The 17,067-nt window shown below is 36.3% G+C and overlaps 1 protein-coding gene across 11 annotated transcripts in view; it reads left to right on the forward strand.

The window, feature by feature from the left end:
* Positions 1-17,067, forward strand: part of R3HDM1 (R3H domain containing 1) — a 54,456-nt gene extending 37,389 nt beyond the window's left edge. For 9 of the 11 annotated variants that reach the window (XM_075757193.1, XM_075757198.1, XM_075757202.1 and 6 more), the window contains 10 exons: positions 385-505; positions 4,979-5,133; positions 5,551-5,699; positions 7,874-7,977; positions 8,607-8,774; positions 11,758-11,927; positions 12,126-12,276; positions 13,698-13,780; positions 14,568-14,652; positions 15,652-17,067. In XM_075757193.1, the coding sequence (XP_075613308.1) occupies positions 385-505; positions 4,979-5,133; positions 5,551-5,699; positions 7,874-7,977; positions 8,607-8,774; positions 11,758-11,927; positions 12,126-12,276; positions 13,698-13,780; positions 14,568-14,652; positions 15,652-16,022 (1,557 nt within the window). In that variant the 3' untranslated portion in view covers positions 16,023-17,067. The remainder of the gene's footprint in view (positions 1-384; positions 506-4,978; positions 5,134-5,550; positions 5,700-7,873; positions 7,978-8,606; positions 8,775-11,757; positions 11,928-12,125; positions 12,277-13,697; positions 13,781-14,567; positions 14,653-15,651) is intronic. The other 2 variants (XM_075757200.1, XM_075757203.1) reach the window with 1 other exon arrangement.

Genomic DNA, 17,067 nt, shown 5'->3' on the forward strand with positions numbered 1-17,067 from the left:
CATTTATTCTGGGGTTGGGGGGGTGGTTCTGCCTTACTTGCTTTGAAATGAATGACTTCAGTTTCCTTGAGGAGGAGTAATCACTCAGGTTTTCCTATTTACCTGTAGCTGATACAACTCATGTTCTGCATAGTTTGCTAGTGTCTCAGATGTTTCTTTGTAGAAATTGGGAATTGTTACTTCTACTATGAAAGTAGAAGAAATCATCTGATAAAGAGGGAATTTATGTAGTATGTGTTGTTAATTGCTAAACTATTTAACATTAGTTGCACCTTTTAATAGGCTTTGCATCTTTCTTTTATCGTGTGATTCTTTTTGCGTTTAGATGTCTGCCTCCTATAAACTTGCAGGTAGTGAATCTCTTTAATTGTTGTTTGTTTTCAGATGCCAGCTTGTTATTGTACCCCCAATCAGTATCCGCACTCCAGTCAACAATATCGACCTGTTTCTGTCCATTACAACACACAGCAAAACCAACCGCTGGCACAGCCTGGACAGCAGACAGGTTTGTTGAACTTTTTCAGCATTTCATCAGAACACCTTGTATGCGTTTTCTCCTGCGTTTGCTTTTTAAACTTATTTTGCTGTATAATTTCAAATAAAGTAGAAGTTCAAATATGAGATACAAGGTATAACTAACCTGAGGTGGAAAAAATTGAGTCAGTTGTTCATGAAACTTGAGATTTGAGCCATTATTATGAGTGTATCATGCTGTAACTTTAATTATAGGATAATTTTTATTTTTTTTTAAGTTTAGAACAGAGTAATTTAAAAAAACTTGTAACTTAGTTACTAACTTTTTAGTAACTTGCAAAGCAAGATGAATTAGTACCTTTAAATGATGTAATGTTGCAGAGATGTACCTTAACTGAAAGTTCTAAACAAAAGATACTAATTTCAGATATTGTGGCATGAAAAGACCGTTATGCAGAAGATATTGGTGATACTGTTTTAATTTATCTGTCTGTCCTATGATTAAAGGTATCTGGGTATTGGATAGAATATATAATGAGCCTTAAGTGGTTAGAATTAGTTTTCTGCTCCTCCTATTTCTAGTAAAGGCTATTCTACTGTTTCCAGGTTACCTGTCTATGAATGTTATCAAGCTGTGTTTCTGTCTCCTTTCTTTCCTAGTGTGTTTCCTTAGAAATTGTAACTGTAGCTACCATTATTCTAATAATCTGTACTTAAAAATATTTTTATGACTTCTTCAATAAGATTTGGATTCCTGAAACAAATTTACTTCTGAGTAATATCTTGACTCACAGTCAAAACTTTCAGAAGTAACTAGTGATGTTTGGAGGCAGAGATCCTTAAAAATCAGGCTTTTATACCTTGTCTTAGTTGAATACACTAGACTTAATGTCCTTTTGAGCTTCCTTCGGGAAGAAGGGTATTTTTAATTCCTCCCCTGTCCCCAACTATGTGTTGTCCTACAGAAATACTGTGAAAGATCAGCTTTTACAAATATTAACTGGATTTCTTTATCGCTGTTCTATGAAGTAGCCTGTAAGAGGGGTGACTCCCTCTTCTGCAGTTCTTCAGGGAAGTGCTCCAATAGCAGCAACACTTGAAGTTGTTATTCAGGGTTCAGTTCACAAATTTAGGCAGGATTATTTCATTGCAGAATCATCAAGATGTGTTGCCCACTTATGGTAGGGCTGTCAGATCATTTTAAAATACTGTTAGTACCTGATCACTACTTTTCGCTCTTCAGAAGTCAAAGTATATTGACATTTTTTTCAAAGGCAAACTAATTACTCTGTTTTGCAACTTGTTTGATGCATTGGTGTTAAAGGTGTGTTATCCAACTGTGTTACACAACCTGCTTTCCTTCCTCAGAATTTGTAATACCTAGACTACTTAATAGCAAAAAGTCTGAGGCTCAGCTGGAGTTACTTCCCTGTGTGAATAGCACACAAACTCTGAATCTGAGAGAGCCCAGTGTATATATGTAGCTAAACAAAGCAATCTGAATTTGAAAGCAGGGGGTGACGGTGCATCAGCACCAAGATGCAAAGGGAAGAATCGGTTGCTATTAGGTAAGTAAGTTTTTCTTGTCTATTTTTAGCTCTTTAACTGAATTTCACTGCCTGTAATGTGGACAGGGTGAAAAGCATCAGCAGCTAAAATCTCCTTCTGTGTCCTAGAAGAAATAAAATAAGAAAGCTGTGCAGACAGCTACTTTTCTACTTTGATAATGTACCTTCTACCTGTAACTCTGACAGCAAGGGATCGTGTTTAAGTCATGAAGCCAATAATTGCATTCAGTCCTGTTTTGTTTCCTAGCACTAATGGTAGAGAGAAGTATTTTACTAGCAACTGGATAATTTAGTGTTTAACTCAAAATCTTCAAATTGCTACCTAGCCATTGCTGGCTCTCATTTACTGCTTTATTGGCAAATTTGACTCTCTCTTGTAGATTGATTTTAATCCTTAAATATTTGTATTAAGTTGACACAAAGCTACATCTGAAATGGTTGATGTTTATTAGCAATGGCTGGGTTTGAGACAAAAGGCAGCATGTTACTTGGCTAATACAGCCATGCGTCTGGTCAAAAATGAGAATTAACAAATCTTGTATTGCATAAAAGCCGTGGGGTTTATTCATCTTATTATAAAGTGGTTACTAACTATGAAATAACTTTCCAAACACAAATTTAGATAAAAGATGACAACTTCTGAGAGCATGGCAACTGAAGCCAGTTTTAGTTTAATATTATGGAGTGGCCTGACTTTATGAGCTGTTGGATTCGGGGCCGTAACACTGTCTGAGAGGTTTACATTTCTCACAGTGAACCGGTCTCTTTTTCAGCTGCTTCCTGGCTTCCTTTTTAAAGGGGTTTCAGGTGAAATATTTGAGGGGTTCACTTTTAATAAAAATGCTTTAGTTGTGCCAAAGACGTTGGGAGAAGAAAACTCTTAAGAAAAAGGCATTTCCGGTTGTCATGATAATGAAGGCCCAGTTACCATGAGACCTAACTACCGGTTGATAAGTTAACTTTTCTTATATTAACAGTGATTTCTTTTTCATTATGTAAATACTAAGAAGCATGCTTCTTTTTTTTTATCTACTATTTCAGAGTATTTCTGTGTAATGAGACAATCTGCTATGGCAGGTGTGGGTTTTCTGCTGAGTGCTGCATTTCTGTCAAACCACTCTCTATGCAGAGGTGAAATTGCGAAGCTAAAAATAGAGCATTCTTCGGAACGCTGTGGGGAACCTTCTTGGCAGTCAATTTATATTGTTCCACTTCTCTCTGCTTGCAAAATTGATCATGTCTGTGTCTGGAAGTGCCAGAAAAAGCTGAAAATATTCACAGCAACATTGCAGTTTCTGGGAAATGAGGGGTTTGGATTGCAAATATATTGATTGGATCTGCCATACCCTGCAGCTTCACATTCAGCTGCTTTTTAGGTGCCATAGATCATTTTGTAACAAAGTACACTTAAGCATTTTGTTTATTACAGATATGAGATGGATTTTTTTTGTGCACAGTTCAAACAAGAGTTATTAAAAATTCTAAGCATGCATTGTTTTGTATAGTACTCTGAAAATATTTATATTGCGTTGTGTGTTTCTAATGAATAGCTCTCTTGGTTTTAACAAACTGAACCTTCTTCTCTAATTTTCTGAAGCGATATTTGATTATATTAACAGTCTGGTTTAGTCTTCATTGTTGCAATTTCTATAGTGACAGCCAGCTGAGACTGTTAATTCACAATGTTCATTGTACCCTGTGTGTATGCAATCAATGAACATTGGTGTGTTTTGTTTACAAAAAAGTGTTTTGTGTTAACTGAATAATTATTTTCAAAATAGACCATGCCATTTTTTTAAACACAGTTTAAAAAAAAAAAAATCCAAGCGAGTTTTTGCAGCTATATTTACTTTATTATAGTTCCATACCAAAGTAGGGAGCATGGGGAATGTCAAGGTCAGTAGAATGTGAATGTTAAATACAGACTCTTCTTGCCATCAGTGCATCTTGACAAGCCCAGTTTTGTTATTCTGGAGCGATAACTGGCTTTGTCTCAGAAACACTGATAGTTAATGGGTTTTTGCTGATGTGGTAAGTAGCACATACCTGTACAATAGACTATGACAAGAAGAACTGTACTTGTGTTCTGCATGTATTTTGGTCATGGTAGCACTTACCTACTATATGCTTTTAAAAAAAAAAAAGTGGGAGTTAAGGTTGGATCTAATAAATGCACAGATTTCCTGTTTGGCACTCATGCTTGGTTTGGGTTGGGTTTTTTTGTTTTTTAGGGTTTGGGGTTTTTTAGGCCATTTCTGAAAGATAGCAGAGGATATCAGTTAAGAATAAATTGTTGTAGAGGCACTGTAGAGAGGTGAATATGAACATCTTCCTTTTTTTCCCCAAGATAACTTTGAATATGAAGTATCTTCCACTGTATATGAACATGGCTTTTACCCGGAAGATTTTTCTCAGTTGCCCTTTTTAAAAAGATTTGCACACATGCCTTACACAAATTTTCTTGAAGCGTGATTCATTTTTGAATCACAGTAAAGATACTGGGACACCTGAGGTACTAGTAGAATTTAGCCTAACTAGATTTTCAAAACTAAAATACCTAGAATGGCCTTGCTCATAATAATAGACAAATAATTGGTTTTGATATTATCTAGCATGCTTTGTTCAAATGCTTTTAGCTTTCACCTATCAAATCAAGGTGTTAATGCATGTAACTCTCTAGAGTGTAAATAAACACCGCAAGCATGTGAGAGCAGCATTGCAAATAGTATGTATAGTATTTCATGCTGGATCCAAATGAATAAATCTGTTAATTTTAATGTTGGCTTCTTTTTATATGCATGATAAGTTCAACTCTTTTATGAAGTTGCTAGATTTAAAAAACCATTGGAAAATGCTACACATACATTTTCACATAGGCAACTGTGTATAAAATGTGTTCATTATTTCAAAATAAGACTTTAAACATATAATTTCAGGTTACCAGGTTTTGCCTAACCAGCAGCAAAACTACCAGGGTTTAGTTGGAGTTCAGCAGTCTCAGAATCAAAATCTGGTCAGTGGCCAACACAACAATGTTGGGAATCAAATTCAAGGTGTGATTGTTCCGTATCCTTCAGTGCCATCTTATCAGGTGGGTAATTTATTCATAACTTTCCAATCACTCTTCTGTGTGTTTGAGTGATTTTATTTAAGTGCATTGCTTTGTAAATGCTAGAAGGCTGCAGGCAGGTGTCAAAGGTGACTTTGGGGACAGAAATTAAAAAACAAACAAAAAGCGCCACCATTGAAGTGAGAAGAAACTCTGTCACAAGCATACAAGTTCTAGTCCTCTTAAATGCCAAGTGCTGTGTGTTAACTGTGATTCAGAGGATGGGGAGGAAAGCTCATACGATTTCTGTTGTAGAGAAAATGTCTTTTGTTAATTTATGGAGTCCCTTGGAACCAACATTTCCATTTTTAGGAAAGAAGCTAAAAGATTTTGTGATGGTCAAGAGGCAGAAAGAAACGTTGTCTGCAGAAGAAAATCTTAGTGTGTTTTCAATTTTAGGTTTCGGTGCCTCAAGGTTCCCAAGCAGTGCCCCAGCAGACATATCAACAGCCTGTTATAATTCCCAGTCAGTCAAATCAAGGATTGCCCACAACAGGAATGCCAGTTTACTACAGTGTCATTCCATCAGGTCAACAAAATAATTTAAGGTGAGTTTAACTCGGTTATTTGATTTCTTGGAAACTAGGTTTAATTGCCTTGTAATAACTGACAGGATCTGCTATAGTATTGCATATATTAAAATGTATTTTAAAGGCAGACTTACAGACATTTTATTATCTGTTTATTTTTGCTCTTATGCAATTAACTAAAACATCCGGTACTGCTTTCATTGGGACATACTTGTTAGACTAGAAAACATGTTTTTGTATCGCTTTCAGCAATACTTTGCTAGAGTTCCACATCTTAATTTTTCTGCATTCTTTTTCTTATACATGAAAGACCAGTGTGTTCAGCAGCAATGTCTTTTTCCAGTAACATTTCAGCTGACTATCTATACTCACTGGTTTTGTTAAAGGTACTACTTTAATAACGTGTAGAGAAAAGAGAATTTGAATCCCAGAAAAAGACAGACCTTCTTTGTTGGAGCTTTGTCTAGAAGGAGCTTAGCTTACTTTGTCCTTGTTGCTAACAAGCCTCCTGGCACAAAGCTGGCTATGAAACAAGTACAGGAACGTTTTCTATGCTCAGCTTTTGATATATATAACTTTTTTTTTTTTTACTTACCTTGGTAGCAGCAAATTGATTTACATGTCCAGACCTCCCTGTGTATACATCTGTGTCCCCAACACAGTTTGAGTATTTGTGAGCGAACAGATAGGCAGATACCTAAAAGAATTCATTAAGATTAATACTTGTTACAAATTTTTCTTCCTTTAGTTTTTTTGAACTTACAAATGTGCATCATTTAAAAATACCTTGTTTGCAGCTTTTAAACAAGCGGCAACAGTATGAAGCTTGCTTCATCCTTTTGTGAGTGCAGAGACTTAAATAGTATTTGTGTCATCGCTGCATGGCTTCACCTACTTAAATCTGAGTTTTTGTTCTTTGAAGGTTCTTTTTATCCTTTTCTTCTTTAGTTATATTTGAGGTTCAATGAAGTCATAGGTAGACAAAATTCCAGACTTTTTTTGAAGTAAGTTTTGTTTCTTGATCTTTCCTGTCATTTAGAATGTCCCTTCCTTTTGAACAGGGACACGTTTGTTAGGGATTCAGAGCAGAGTGGCAACTGATGACAGCATCTTGCTTTTATCAAAATAGTTACATTGCAGCACTTTGACAAGGAAAGCAGAATACTGTTCCGCAGGAACTGAATAGTCTCAAACCTTCAGGTCACTACTGAAAACTAGAATCAGTAACCAGATGAGAAGCTGTGTGAGAGCACGCATCCCATGCAGATATAAACCCATCTGGTTTAGTTTTCTCTGAATTTTGCCTCCTTTAATGGAAGGGAATCTTTAAATTAGAATGATATAATTGAACTGTGGGACAAAGGATGGAACAAACTTCCTGTGACGACATAGGTAAAAATGGTAAGTCCAACTGGATGGCACCTACTTTTTTCCCCACAATTTGAAGTAATACAATATTTTTTATCTCATGCCCTCAGAGTGTTTACTTTATCTGTTAGTACAGAAATGAAGTGCAGGATTCTATAGTAATCATTCTGATTATGGTCCACCAACCTGAATGTGTTATCCTTTTCCTACATATTACAAACGAATGAAAGGTTGTTTATCTCCTTGAGTCATCTCCCATGACTGGTTATTTTTCCTTTTTCCACCCCCTATTTGGTAAAGCCATGGAAAGGCAATCATCTCTCTAAGCTGTGTTACTGTACAGTGAAGTAGAGGAGTGCTTTGTTGGTGTGCTGAACAAGCTGGCTCTGCTGCATGGGGCCAGCCTCCAGCTGAGGGACCGCATCTGAAATCATCGTGGCAGGTTCTCTGGTGATCACTGAACTGAGACCTAGTTCTGGTTAATTAGGCAAGACAACAAATTGTCTTTTTGTTACTATTCTACATGTCTTTACTGATATAGCACTATTGACACAAAAATAGTTTATCAAAATAGGTGAATTAGTACAGCTTCTTAATGTATGCAAGGCCTAAGTTTTTGCCAAGGGAGAGATGTGAAACTTCAGAGTCTTCTGAAGAATGAGTGTGTTTGGGGCTAGGTAGAAATACTATTGATTTTAAAACTTACAAAATCTCAGTGATTTGCAGTACATGTAGACAGCAAATGCAGCAGTCATAATTAAATAAATGAGTGTAGCATAAATGCCTGTTAGTTATGCTCTTTTTTTTAATTTTTATTATTACAGTTCATCAGTAGGATATTTGCAGCCTCCTGGATCAGAGCAGATACAGTTTCCTAGAACATCATCACCATGCAACTCACAGCAGCTTCAAGGACAGCAGTGTGCAGGTTGGGGGAAAAATGTTTTTATTGAAAAACTTCAAAAATGTCTAGCTGTTATTGTGCTGGGTGATTGGGTATTTCCTATTAAGGGTTTGATTTAGAATTAACTACTGTATTACATTTCCTTCTGTGTTCCGTTTTTGAAGTTACATTGGAGGCAGGTTAACTTCCCATCTCAATTTGTTCATTATTGAAAGCTCTCAAGTTCCTTTCTTAGAATTCACTAACGTACATCATAATGCCTTGCACATCTGCTTGTGAGTTGAGACAGACATGGGAACCACATGTTCTCATTAGAATGACTTTCATCTTTTCCTGAATAGCTACATGGCTCTGACAAAGTTGAGATTTTGGGTTACATTTGATAGAACAAGAGCAAGGTACGTTTTGGAAGCGGTATACTTGGCTCTTCTACTCAAGAAGCATTCTAGATTTCACTTCATGGAGTAGGAGTAGTGATTTTTCTTAAGAGTTCCTGAGAAGAGGGTGAAAACTGTAAGCGTTCTGGGTTTGGATAGAGAGGAGAAGTAGTTTTTTGACCTGCCGAAAAGCTAAATGAAATATTCCGAAGTTGTGTTGGGGGTGTTTTGGTTTTGTTTTTATGGCAGCCTTATTTACTACTTTTACTTTCATAGTTTATAGCAACCATTCAAGTCAGAAGCCATCACCTCCTACATTATTGCCACCTTCATCAAAGTCAAAGCCACAACAGGCTGCTTCCATTGTGCACTACAGCATAGTGTCTCCACCCTCATCATGTAAAAGTTCGCCCACTGGTCTTTCCATCATGCAGCCAATAAAAGGTATATTTTATTGGGATTTTCATCTAAGCCATTCTGTGTAGAAACCTGTTGTAAATTATCAGACTGATTTCATGGCTAACTGCTACACCAGCTGCAACTTGAGTGCCATCTCTGCAAATGCTGCTTTTTTTCTTCTTTTAATTCTTCATCTGAATTGCTATTATTGTAACTTCTAAACATGAATACTTGGAACTTAAGTGAACCAATAGACAACTTCATGGGGGCAGCCTGGAGGCAGCCTTCAGATGGTAAGTGTCACTTAGCAGAAGCATCTAAGTCATGTTCGGAATGGTTTGATCTACAAAATATTTGGCTAATTTTTAGAAAGTGTATAAACAGCAGCTTCAGTGGCTTGTGAAAACAGTGGTGACATAGAGCTTGTCATATCCATGAAATGTTTGTAAATGTTAATATCCAAACCCTTAAAAACTCTGAGTTTCCAACCATAAAATTGATGGACTGGTCAGGAAATTAAGAGTACAAGGGTTAATCTCCTAACAAGAGGTTATAGAATAATCCTGTGCTCACAGTGGTATTGTCTTTATTTTACCAATAGGGAATTAGATACATTAGAGGTTTGGTTGTTGCCCCAAAAGGGGTCATCTGAAATAATGCTCTCTCAGTATTTTGCAAGCAAGCAATAAACAACCCTAGGTCAGTGACCTAGATTCCACTGTAGATGTGCTGTTTATATGAATGTTTATCTTTTAAGATATTGTTACAGCCTATTAGTAAATAGATAACATGCAATTAAGTGGCAAAATAGCTGGATTAGCAGTGTATTACTGTTTGTGGGCAGTTTTGGGTTTGTTTCCGTTTTGCTGCAAGTTTCTTTGGTTTTAATTCTGGAAGACGGTCATTTCAGGATGTCTAAAATCGGTCTCACACTAGTTTGTTGTTCAACCCTCTTAATCTATCCTTGAAGTGCTAGTTTTATGCAGTTTTGAAAGCCCAGTTCAAACCTGTTAAACCGTATTTTAAAGAAGTTTGGGGAAGGGGAAAGCCCTCTATGACACAGGGAGAACAAATTTTGAGGGAATAAAGAAAAGCATGCTTTTCAGTAAGCGATAGAGATGATGAATCAAGGCCACTGAGGTAAGGACAATGAGGACATGCATAGATGAGCAGCAGAGTTGCGTTTCTTTTCATTTGAAAAAGTTATAGAGGACCAGACTGCAAATCTGGGAAGCTTTTCGATGATTTCTTGTGCGTTTCTCTTCTCCCTTTATTTTCATTTACTGAAATGCTGTGGGACTAGAAGTAGTAGAAAGAACAAGTTTTTCTGGATGTACAAAGTTTTCTTTTGCAGTTTAAATAGCATTTTCAGATTGTGACACTTTTTTTTAGAAATGGTGCTCTCAATGGTTTTGTTGGGTGTTCAGTTCTCATAGAACAGAGATAAGTCAAAAGAGTATGCTAGAGTGCTGCAGAATAAAATACTATAATATTATAAAACCCTAAGATGTAAGTAATTTATGTTTATAAATATATGCATAAAATACTAAAATGAAACCAAATTTCTTGTGTAAAACGTAGTGTGTGTATAGATGTTTCGTACACCTCAGGTTTACATACAGGGATTACATATGGCTTTACCACTTGGAAATTGTTGTGTTATATATTATTGTGATTATGTAGTAGATATCCACAAACAGTCTTATGTTGTATTTTGCTGCGCAACAAAATAGAAATATTTGCTGTGTGGCCCTTATAGGGACAGGGCAGAGACTCTTCAATTTATATCTTCTGCTAAAGTTGGCCAGATACCTGATGCTTCCGCTTCAATCTGTAACGCGTGGGTAGAAGTTTTTGCTGTTAAAAAGAAAAGTATAGATGTGAAAACATAGCTAATATTACTTCATTTATTTTTACAAATATCACTATAGTAAATATTTCAGAATACAAATTACTAAAGCTAAAATAGTTTTAATATTATGAGTTAGTTATTCTACATTGTTTGGCTTGCTTTTTGAAGGAGTCTGTTTCTTCTTGTGGAGCCCAGGGGTAATGAAAACAATAGTCCATTTTAAAAAATACAAAATGAATGCATTTTACAATCTGTATCTGACTGCTCCTAACTGATGCTATGACATAGATAGTAAATTGAGAAGACTGTAGGCTTCCTCTTTAAAGGTGGATGATTAAATGATGTTTAAACCATGTGTTTTAATTGTGGTTTCTGAGAAATGCTATAAACGGTGGGGTAGAGCAGAGAAGGAAATTGCAAACAACCATTTACGAGTATACAGGACATCATATAAATTACCTGGGACAGAGCCAGGTCAAAGGGGGACGACGGCTTCTCTCTCTGGCAGTCTCTCGACACAACTCCTCATGTGAAACCTTACGGAGCAGAGTTGGCTGTTCAGCTGTTCTCCCCTGACTTTGTCATTTCTGTAGCTACCGCAGTAGCTAAGTGGTACAGGGTGTGGGGATCCGTTTGCAGCCGCTGCCCAGAAAAACGTTCTCAAATTATAAATGATGGTAGTTTTGCATCAGACTAAAGATTGATTCCTGGTCTTTCTGATGTATGCCATCACATCACATCAAAGAAAACATTTTGAGTCCATATTGCTGTATATCACATAAAACTAACTAGGTAACTTCTGGTTTTAAATAAAGCATATTTTTGCTTAATATCATGTTGTTCAACACATTGCTTTGACAACAACTACAGTGACTGTTGAACACTTTCAACTACTATTAAATAGAATTATTTCTTTCAAAAATTTTCTCAATAATGAGTTTCAGTGGTTCCACTGTCTCTTGTAGTTCTGGGAAGCCCTAAGTTAACGATTGCAGATTTATCCGATTAGTGAAAATGTACAGAAGATACTGCTCTAGTGTTCTAGAATTCAGCAGCTTATTTAGCAAAACATTCATTATGTTGTTTCACTTTTTTTTTATTCATGTCTGTCCTGCTAAAATTAAAATTGAAATGTGTGATGAACTAACTGTATCCTACGGATTTCTTGTCTTGTAGCCGTAGCACCACCACCAGGTGGAGGAGTAGTAATGATGCAGCTAAATATACCTAACAGTCCTCAGCCTCGGAACCATTCACCTCCACAATGGAAACAGAATAAATATTACTGTGATCATCAAAGGGGGCAGAAGTCCACAGAACTTAGCACTTTAGACAGTGCTGCACAGGTATGAGTTTGTCATTTTATTTTCCAGGATGAATTGTAATTTGCATAAATTGCATCTTTGTGTGTTTTTCACAAGTTCTTTTTGCAGATTAAAAATCTGCTCTGACAGTGCTTAATATAACTATTTTCACTTTACTTAAGTCTTTGAATGCTGTAGCCAGTGTAGGTACCTTTTAAACTACTAACTTGTTTATTCCAGTTGCAGCATAGTCCTCAACTAGGTAGTCCTGTCACCTCACCGGCCCAATCACCAGCACCAGCTCAGCTATCAAATATGAAGAACATCCGTCCCACCTTAACACCCCTTTCTATTGTGTCCCAGTTTTCTAGACCTTTTGTCCCTGGACAAGGTATGTTTTTAGTTAACTAAAAACGTGTATATTTTTTTTTATTTGACTGTTTTCAAATACAAGTTTTAAGAGGATTTTCTGACGAACTGTGGCTCACTTTAGTAGTAATGCTTTTGAAGCTGGATCATCAAAATTATCTACTTGAGCATCATGGAAAACTTCACCTTATCTCTCTGCATTGATACCATCCCCTGTATTCTCAAAAACTTTTGATCTTTGTGTTATTGTGAACTATTATTAACACACTACTTTTCAATGCTGAAATGGGGAATTTCACATATGAAAAAATATTAATAAAATGTTTGATATAATTTAGCTTCAAGTTCTAACCATAAATCAAGAACTGGATGCACACTGTCACAAAGGATATAATTTTAGAGCTACAAAGGTAAAATAAATAACGTGGGACTAGGTGATCTTAATATATTAGGTAGACATAGCATCTTTTGGGGGAAAGGACATAAGAATGCGATGCTGAGATGAATGCTCTGCTGAACTCACGTATTAGTTGATGATGCACTGAATCAAACCACTGCCAATTCTTCTTTCCTTTGTAGAAAAACTAGCATGATGCGACTAGAGCCCCTAGCCAATACTGTTGCTACTTCAATTAGTATTTCAGACAGTACCCACCCAAAGACAGAAAAAATTCCTTGTAGAAGAATTTCAGTCCTCTGCTGCCATGTTAACAGAGAAACAGAAAATAGGGCATTTTCACTGAGATGCGATAGTTGATAACATTTAAAAAACAAATTATTAAAAAAACTTTGTCAGTGAGCAAAGACGTCCTCCCAAACTCAAAATAATGGGAATATTTTACAGGAAGATTTACTTTAACTTACAGAAAGTTCCATATGTCTTCCTTATTGATAAAGAAAACCTTATTTTTTTTTATCTTCTGCATGATCTTCATGTCATTGCTTTGTATTCTGATGTTGTAAAAATTCCAGGTTGCCTGCTGTGAAGTATACCTCTCAACTTTATTAATCTTCTGTGATTACTAAAAACTTCTATTCCATTGTCTTTGTGGATCCTTGGAGAAAATAGGAATGTGAAGATGCACCTGGCACTAATCAGGGATAAAACTGTGAAAATTATTAAATTAGTACATGGAGAGGAGCTTTAGCCTTATTAAGCTCATTTTGAAATGAGAGGATTTAGAAAAGACTGCAATGAAGACAAGCTTTTAGTGTGTTTTTCAGTGTAATCCTTAAATGCAAGAAAGCTTGTACCTTTTCACCTTGTGATCAGTACGTGACTGACCTACCTTTATTTGATCATGCCAAATCTTATTTTGTTAGCTTAGCCAAATACACTATTTTGAACATCGGTATTATGCTTTCTCTTCTGTGTAAGATATGCATCACAATAAGAAGATTTCGTATAACAGAAAAACCCTTCTAATTACCTTTCTCTTTAAGGAGATGCCAGATACCCATTGCTTGGCCAACCCCTGCAATACAATCCACCATCTTTATTACGTGGACAAGTAACAAGCCAACAGGTATTAAAGAGAACAATCTCTTGACAACACTGAAAAAAATCAATTCAGGACTACCATTATAACCACCGTGAACAGGGGAATATGTTATTGCATTAGAAAAGTAATTGAGTGGAAGGTGCTTGCTTTCCAATAACGGTTTTATTCTGTGTTGATAATTCCCATTGTTCTAGTTTGTTGCATTAAAAAAAAAAAAAAGATAATTTACTGAAATTTAGCTTTAGGCACAGTGTAGATTATGGAAATTATTATTTTTTTTTTAAGCAATTCACCACCAGTTCAAAAAATCACAAAGAGTACATTTGCTGAAAGGATTTTATTTTAAATAACAATTTTTAAAAAAATAGAAAACACACATGGCTATTTCTAAAGAAAGAGTGGGTTTGTTTCTTATAAGAAAAACAAAACCAAAATATTAGTGTTAGCAAAGCTAAAAAGTTTTGCCATCTGTTTAACTTCTGGGATGGACACACAGCCTCTCTACTTTGCTCAGTTCTACCCAAGATCAGCCAGAAGATGTGGTGGATTGGGGTGGGGGTGGTTCTTCCAAGATTGAAGGTGATTTTTTTCATAATTTCCTCCCATTCTTCTGAAGACAAGGGTTGAATGTGCTTGACTGCAGGATTGCTAAACTCCAAGAGTAAAATTGGCCATGAAAATCTTTTCTGTACCAGTAGTGCTGGTTATTTTCCAGACATTCTTCTGCATCGTTTTTTACTGAGCTAACCTAGAAATGTTAAGATATGGGTGCGTTGGCATTAAAGTACATCATTTATGTCAATCTTTCCAGTGTCAACCTGGAAACAGACATGGAAACAGGGGAAAGAAACCAGCAAAGAAGGCTGCTTCAGCAGATCTTGGTGCGGGAGAACCAGGTATGGAATGACTGATTGACACAGTCCTCCAGCAAAATGAATTATGGTGATGGGCTGGAAATGTAACAAGAAAAGCACAGGTGAGAAAAGGGCCAGAATGAAGAGTAATTGGACAGAAATGGACGTGGCAAACACTGGAAACATAAGGATGGAGAGAAGACTTGATTTGGAGAGAGAGGAAGAGGGAGGTTAAAAGAGAAAAGTGTAGTTTTGAAGGCTGGAGAAGAGACCAGAGATCAGGGTTGAACAATAGTAAAAGGAAAAGCAAATTTGTCAGTGTACTGGATGTAAGTTCTATTATATTTTTAATTAAAAATTGTTATATTAAATATACATACCCTTGCTTCCTTTTACTTGCATGAAATGTGAAATCAAACATAAACCACAAAGTAGTTTGTGTTTCTTTTTCTCTCCCCCCCTCCCCCCCCAATATAAATAAGCACATGGATTTGGGGGACATCTTAGGAGATCTGTAGATTAGGTCCTTCGAGTTGTTAAAGATGTCATCCAAATAAAACCTGACATAATCTGTCTTCATATCTTACTGGAAAGACTTTTGTTGCAAGTGTTACCTACTATTAACTCTTTGCAGAAAGTTACAGATAAATCATCTTTTTCTAACAATTTATTGAAGAGGACTTTTTGAGAGAAGACAGGCTAGTTTTTTAGCACGGTGATGCATGAAGAGTCAGATGCTGTCAGATGCTACAGTGAGTTCTCAAACCTGCAGCAAAATCAGGTGTTGATTATTTTATTATTTTTCCCTCTCTCTTTTGAGGGCCCTCTTTGTATTCTCAGCTTTTATTTGTAGGTTTGTAGCTGTAAGCAGTGCTAAATGTGAAAGCAAAAGGCTCTGTAGAATACCAGAAATGGAATGTCTGTGTATTTGCTATCAGCCAGCTGGAGATACAAGTATGAAGTAACTCACTTTCCCTTGTACTTGTTGTATCATTAAGTACAATGACCAATTTTGATTCAATGTTTTTTTTCTTGTTTCAGTTGTGGGAAAAGTTCTAGAAATTACTGAGCTGCCAGAAGGCATAACTCGTATGGAAGCAGAAAAACTATTTGGAGAACTTTTAAAAGTTGGTGCCAAGATTCGGTGGCTAAGGGATTCGCAGTGTCTACAAACACAGCAGCAGCACCACCATCGTCGTTACTGTGGCAGCGGAGATAGTAGTGTGAACACTGAGCCATCCAAACCTAGTGACTTGGCTTCCACTTACACAGTTCTAGCTACGTTCCCTACAATGTCAGCTGCTCAGAATGCATTGAAGAAACAAAGTAGTACCTCAGTGAACAAGTTCAGGCTGAGAACAAGCAAGAAGCACTACGACTTTCATGTTCTGGAAAGGGCTAGTTCTCAGTAGCAGTTACATCAGTGGACACTCAGCCTTTACTACTTCCATGTCCTCCTCTCCTTGATTGGCTTGATGTTATGGGGTTTCTGTTCTCTTCATAGAGACTCCTGGGATGTTTTGTCATATGACATTAGCCATTGAAGAATAAATAACCCAGTGATCCAGCAAGATGAAGAAGAAAAAATTACAGTTAATCCCAGACAAATAGCAAGGAATCATCTTTGAGACAGGCAGCTTTCTACAAGGAATGCTGTTGAAATGCCCCCTACTTTTATAGTAGTTTTGTTTTATATTTTTGAATTCTTGTATCAGATCCAAAGTTCTATTGTACAGCAAATGTTCATAAAATCCATATTCAGATTTGTATTTTATAAACCCTTTTCACAGCCAGCACACAGCTGTCCATTCCAAGGCAGGAACCTGAGGATTGGCGGAGGGGAAAAGAGAACCATTTTCAAAGAATTGTACTCATTTTCTAGCAAACTACCCCAAGTCTTCACGTGAACCTGTTCTTTGTCCCTCTTGTTTTTCTTTTTTTTTTTAAGGAAAAAATGATAAAATTTTAGTAACTAACTCCTTAGATGGTCATTATCTTTTGAGATTCATTCACGCAATGTCAAAAGAAATTACAAGTAGGTTGTACCCTTGAAGGACTTGCTTCTGATCCAACAAGCTTAATTATTTAAAGGGGAAGATGAATAGGTTACAAAGAATGTTCACTGAATCACATTTTAGTATTTCTTCTTTTTAGCAAAAGTGTGAAGAAACTAAAACGTATCTTCACAAGTGACAAAATGTTTGCACTTTAATTGTGTTCCCACCAGTATGGATCTCTTTCTCTTCCTTTTCACGCTAAGATAATTGTGTTTGATAAGTGCTGGAAACCTTTTTAATGGTTTAAGTTTTCATCATTTGCAGATGCTCACTGGACATTAAAGATTCATTGCACATAAATGAAACAAACTTTTTTCAATTTGTGTAATTTGCAAGGCTGTACAATGTGTGCTGATGCAAGCCTTTTTCAGTTCAAGAAAATAAATGTTTACAAACACAA

Source organism: Balearica regulorum, chromosome 6 (assembly GCF_011004875.1).
Source record: "Balearica regulorum gibbericeps isolate bBalReg1 chromosome 6, bBalReg1.pri, whole genome shotgun sequence".
Lineage (NCBI taxonomy): Eukaryota > Metazoa > Chordata > Aves > Gruiformes > Gruidae > Balearica > Balearica regulorum.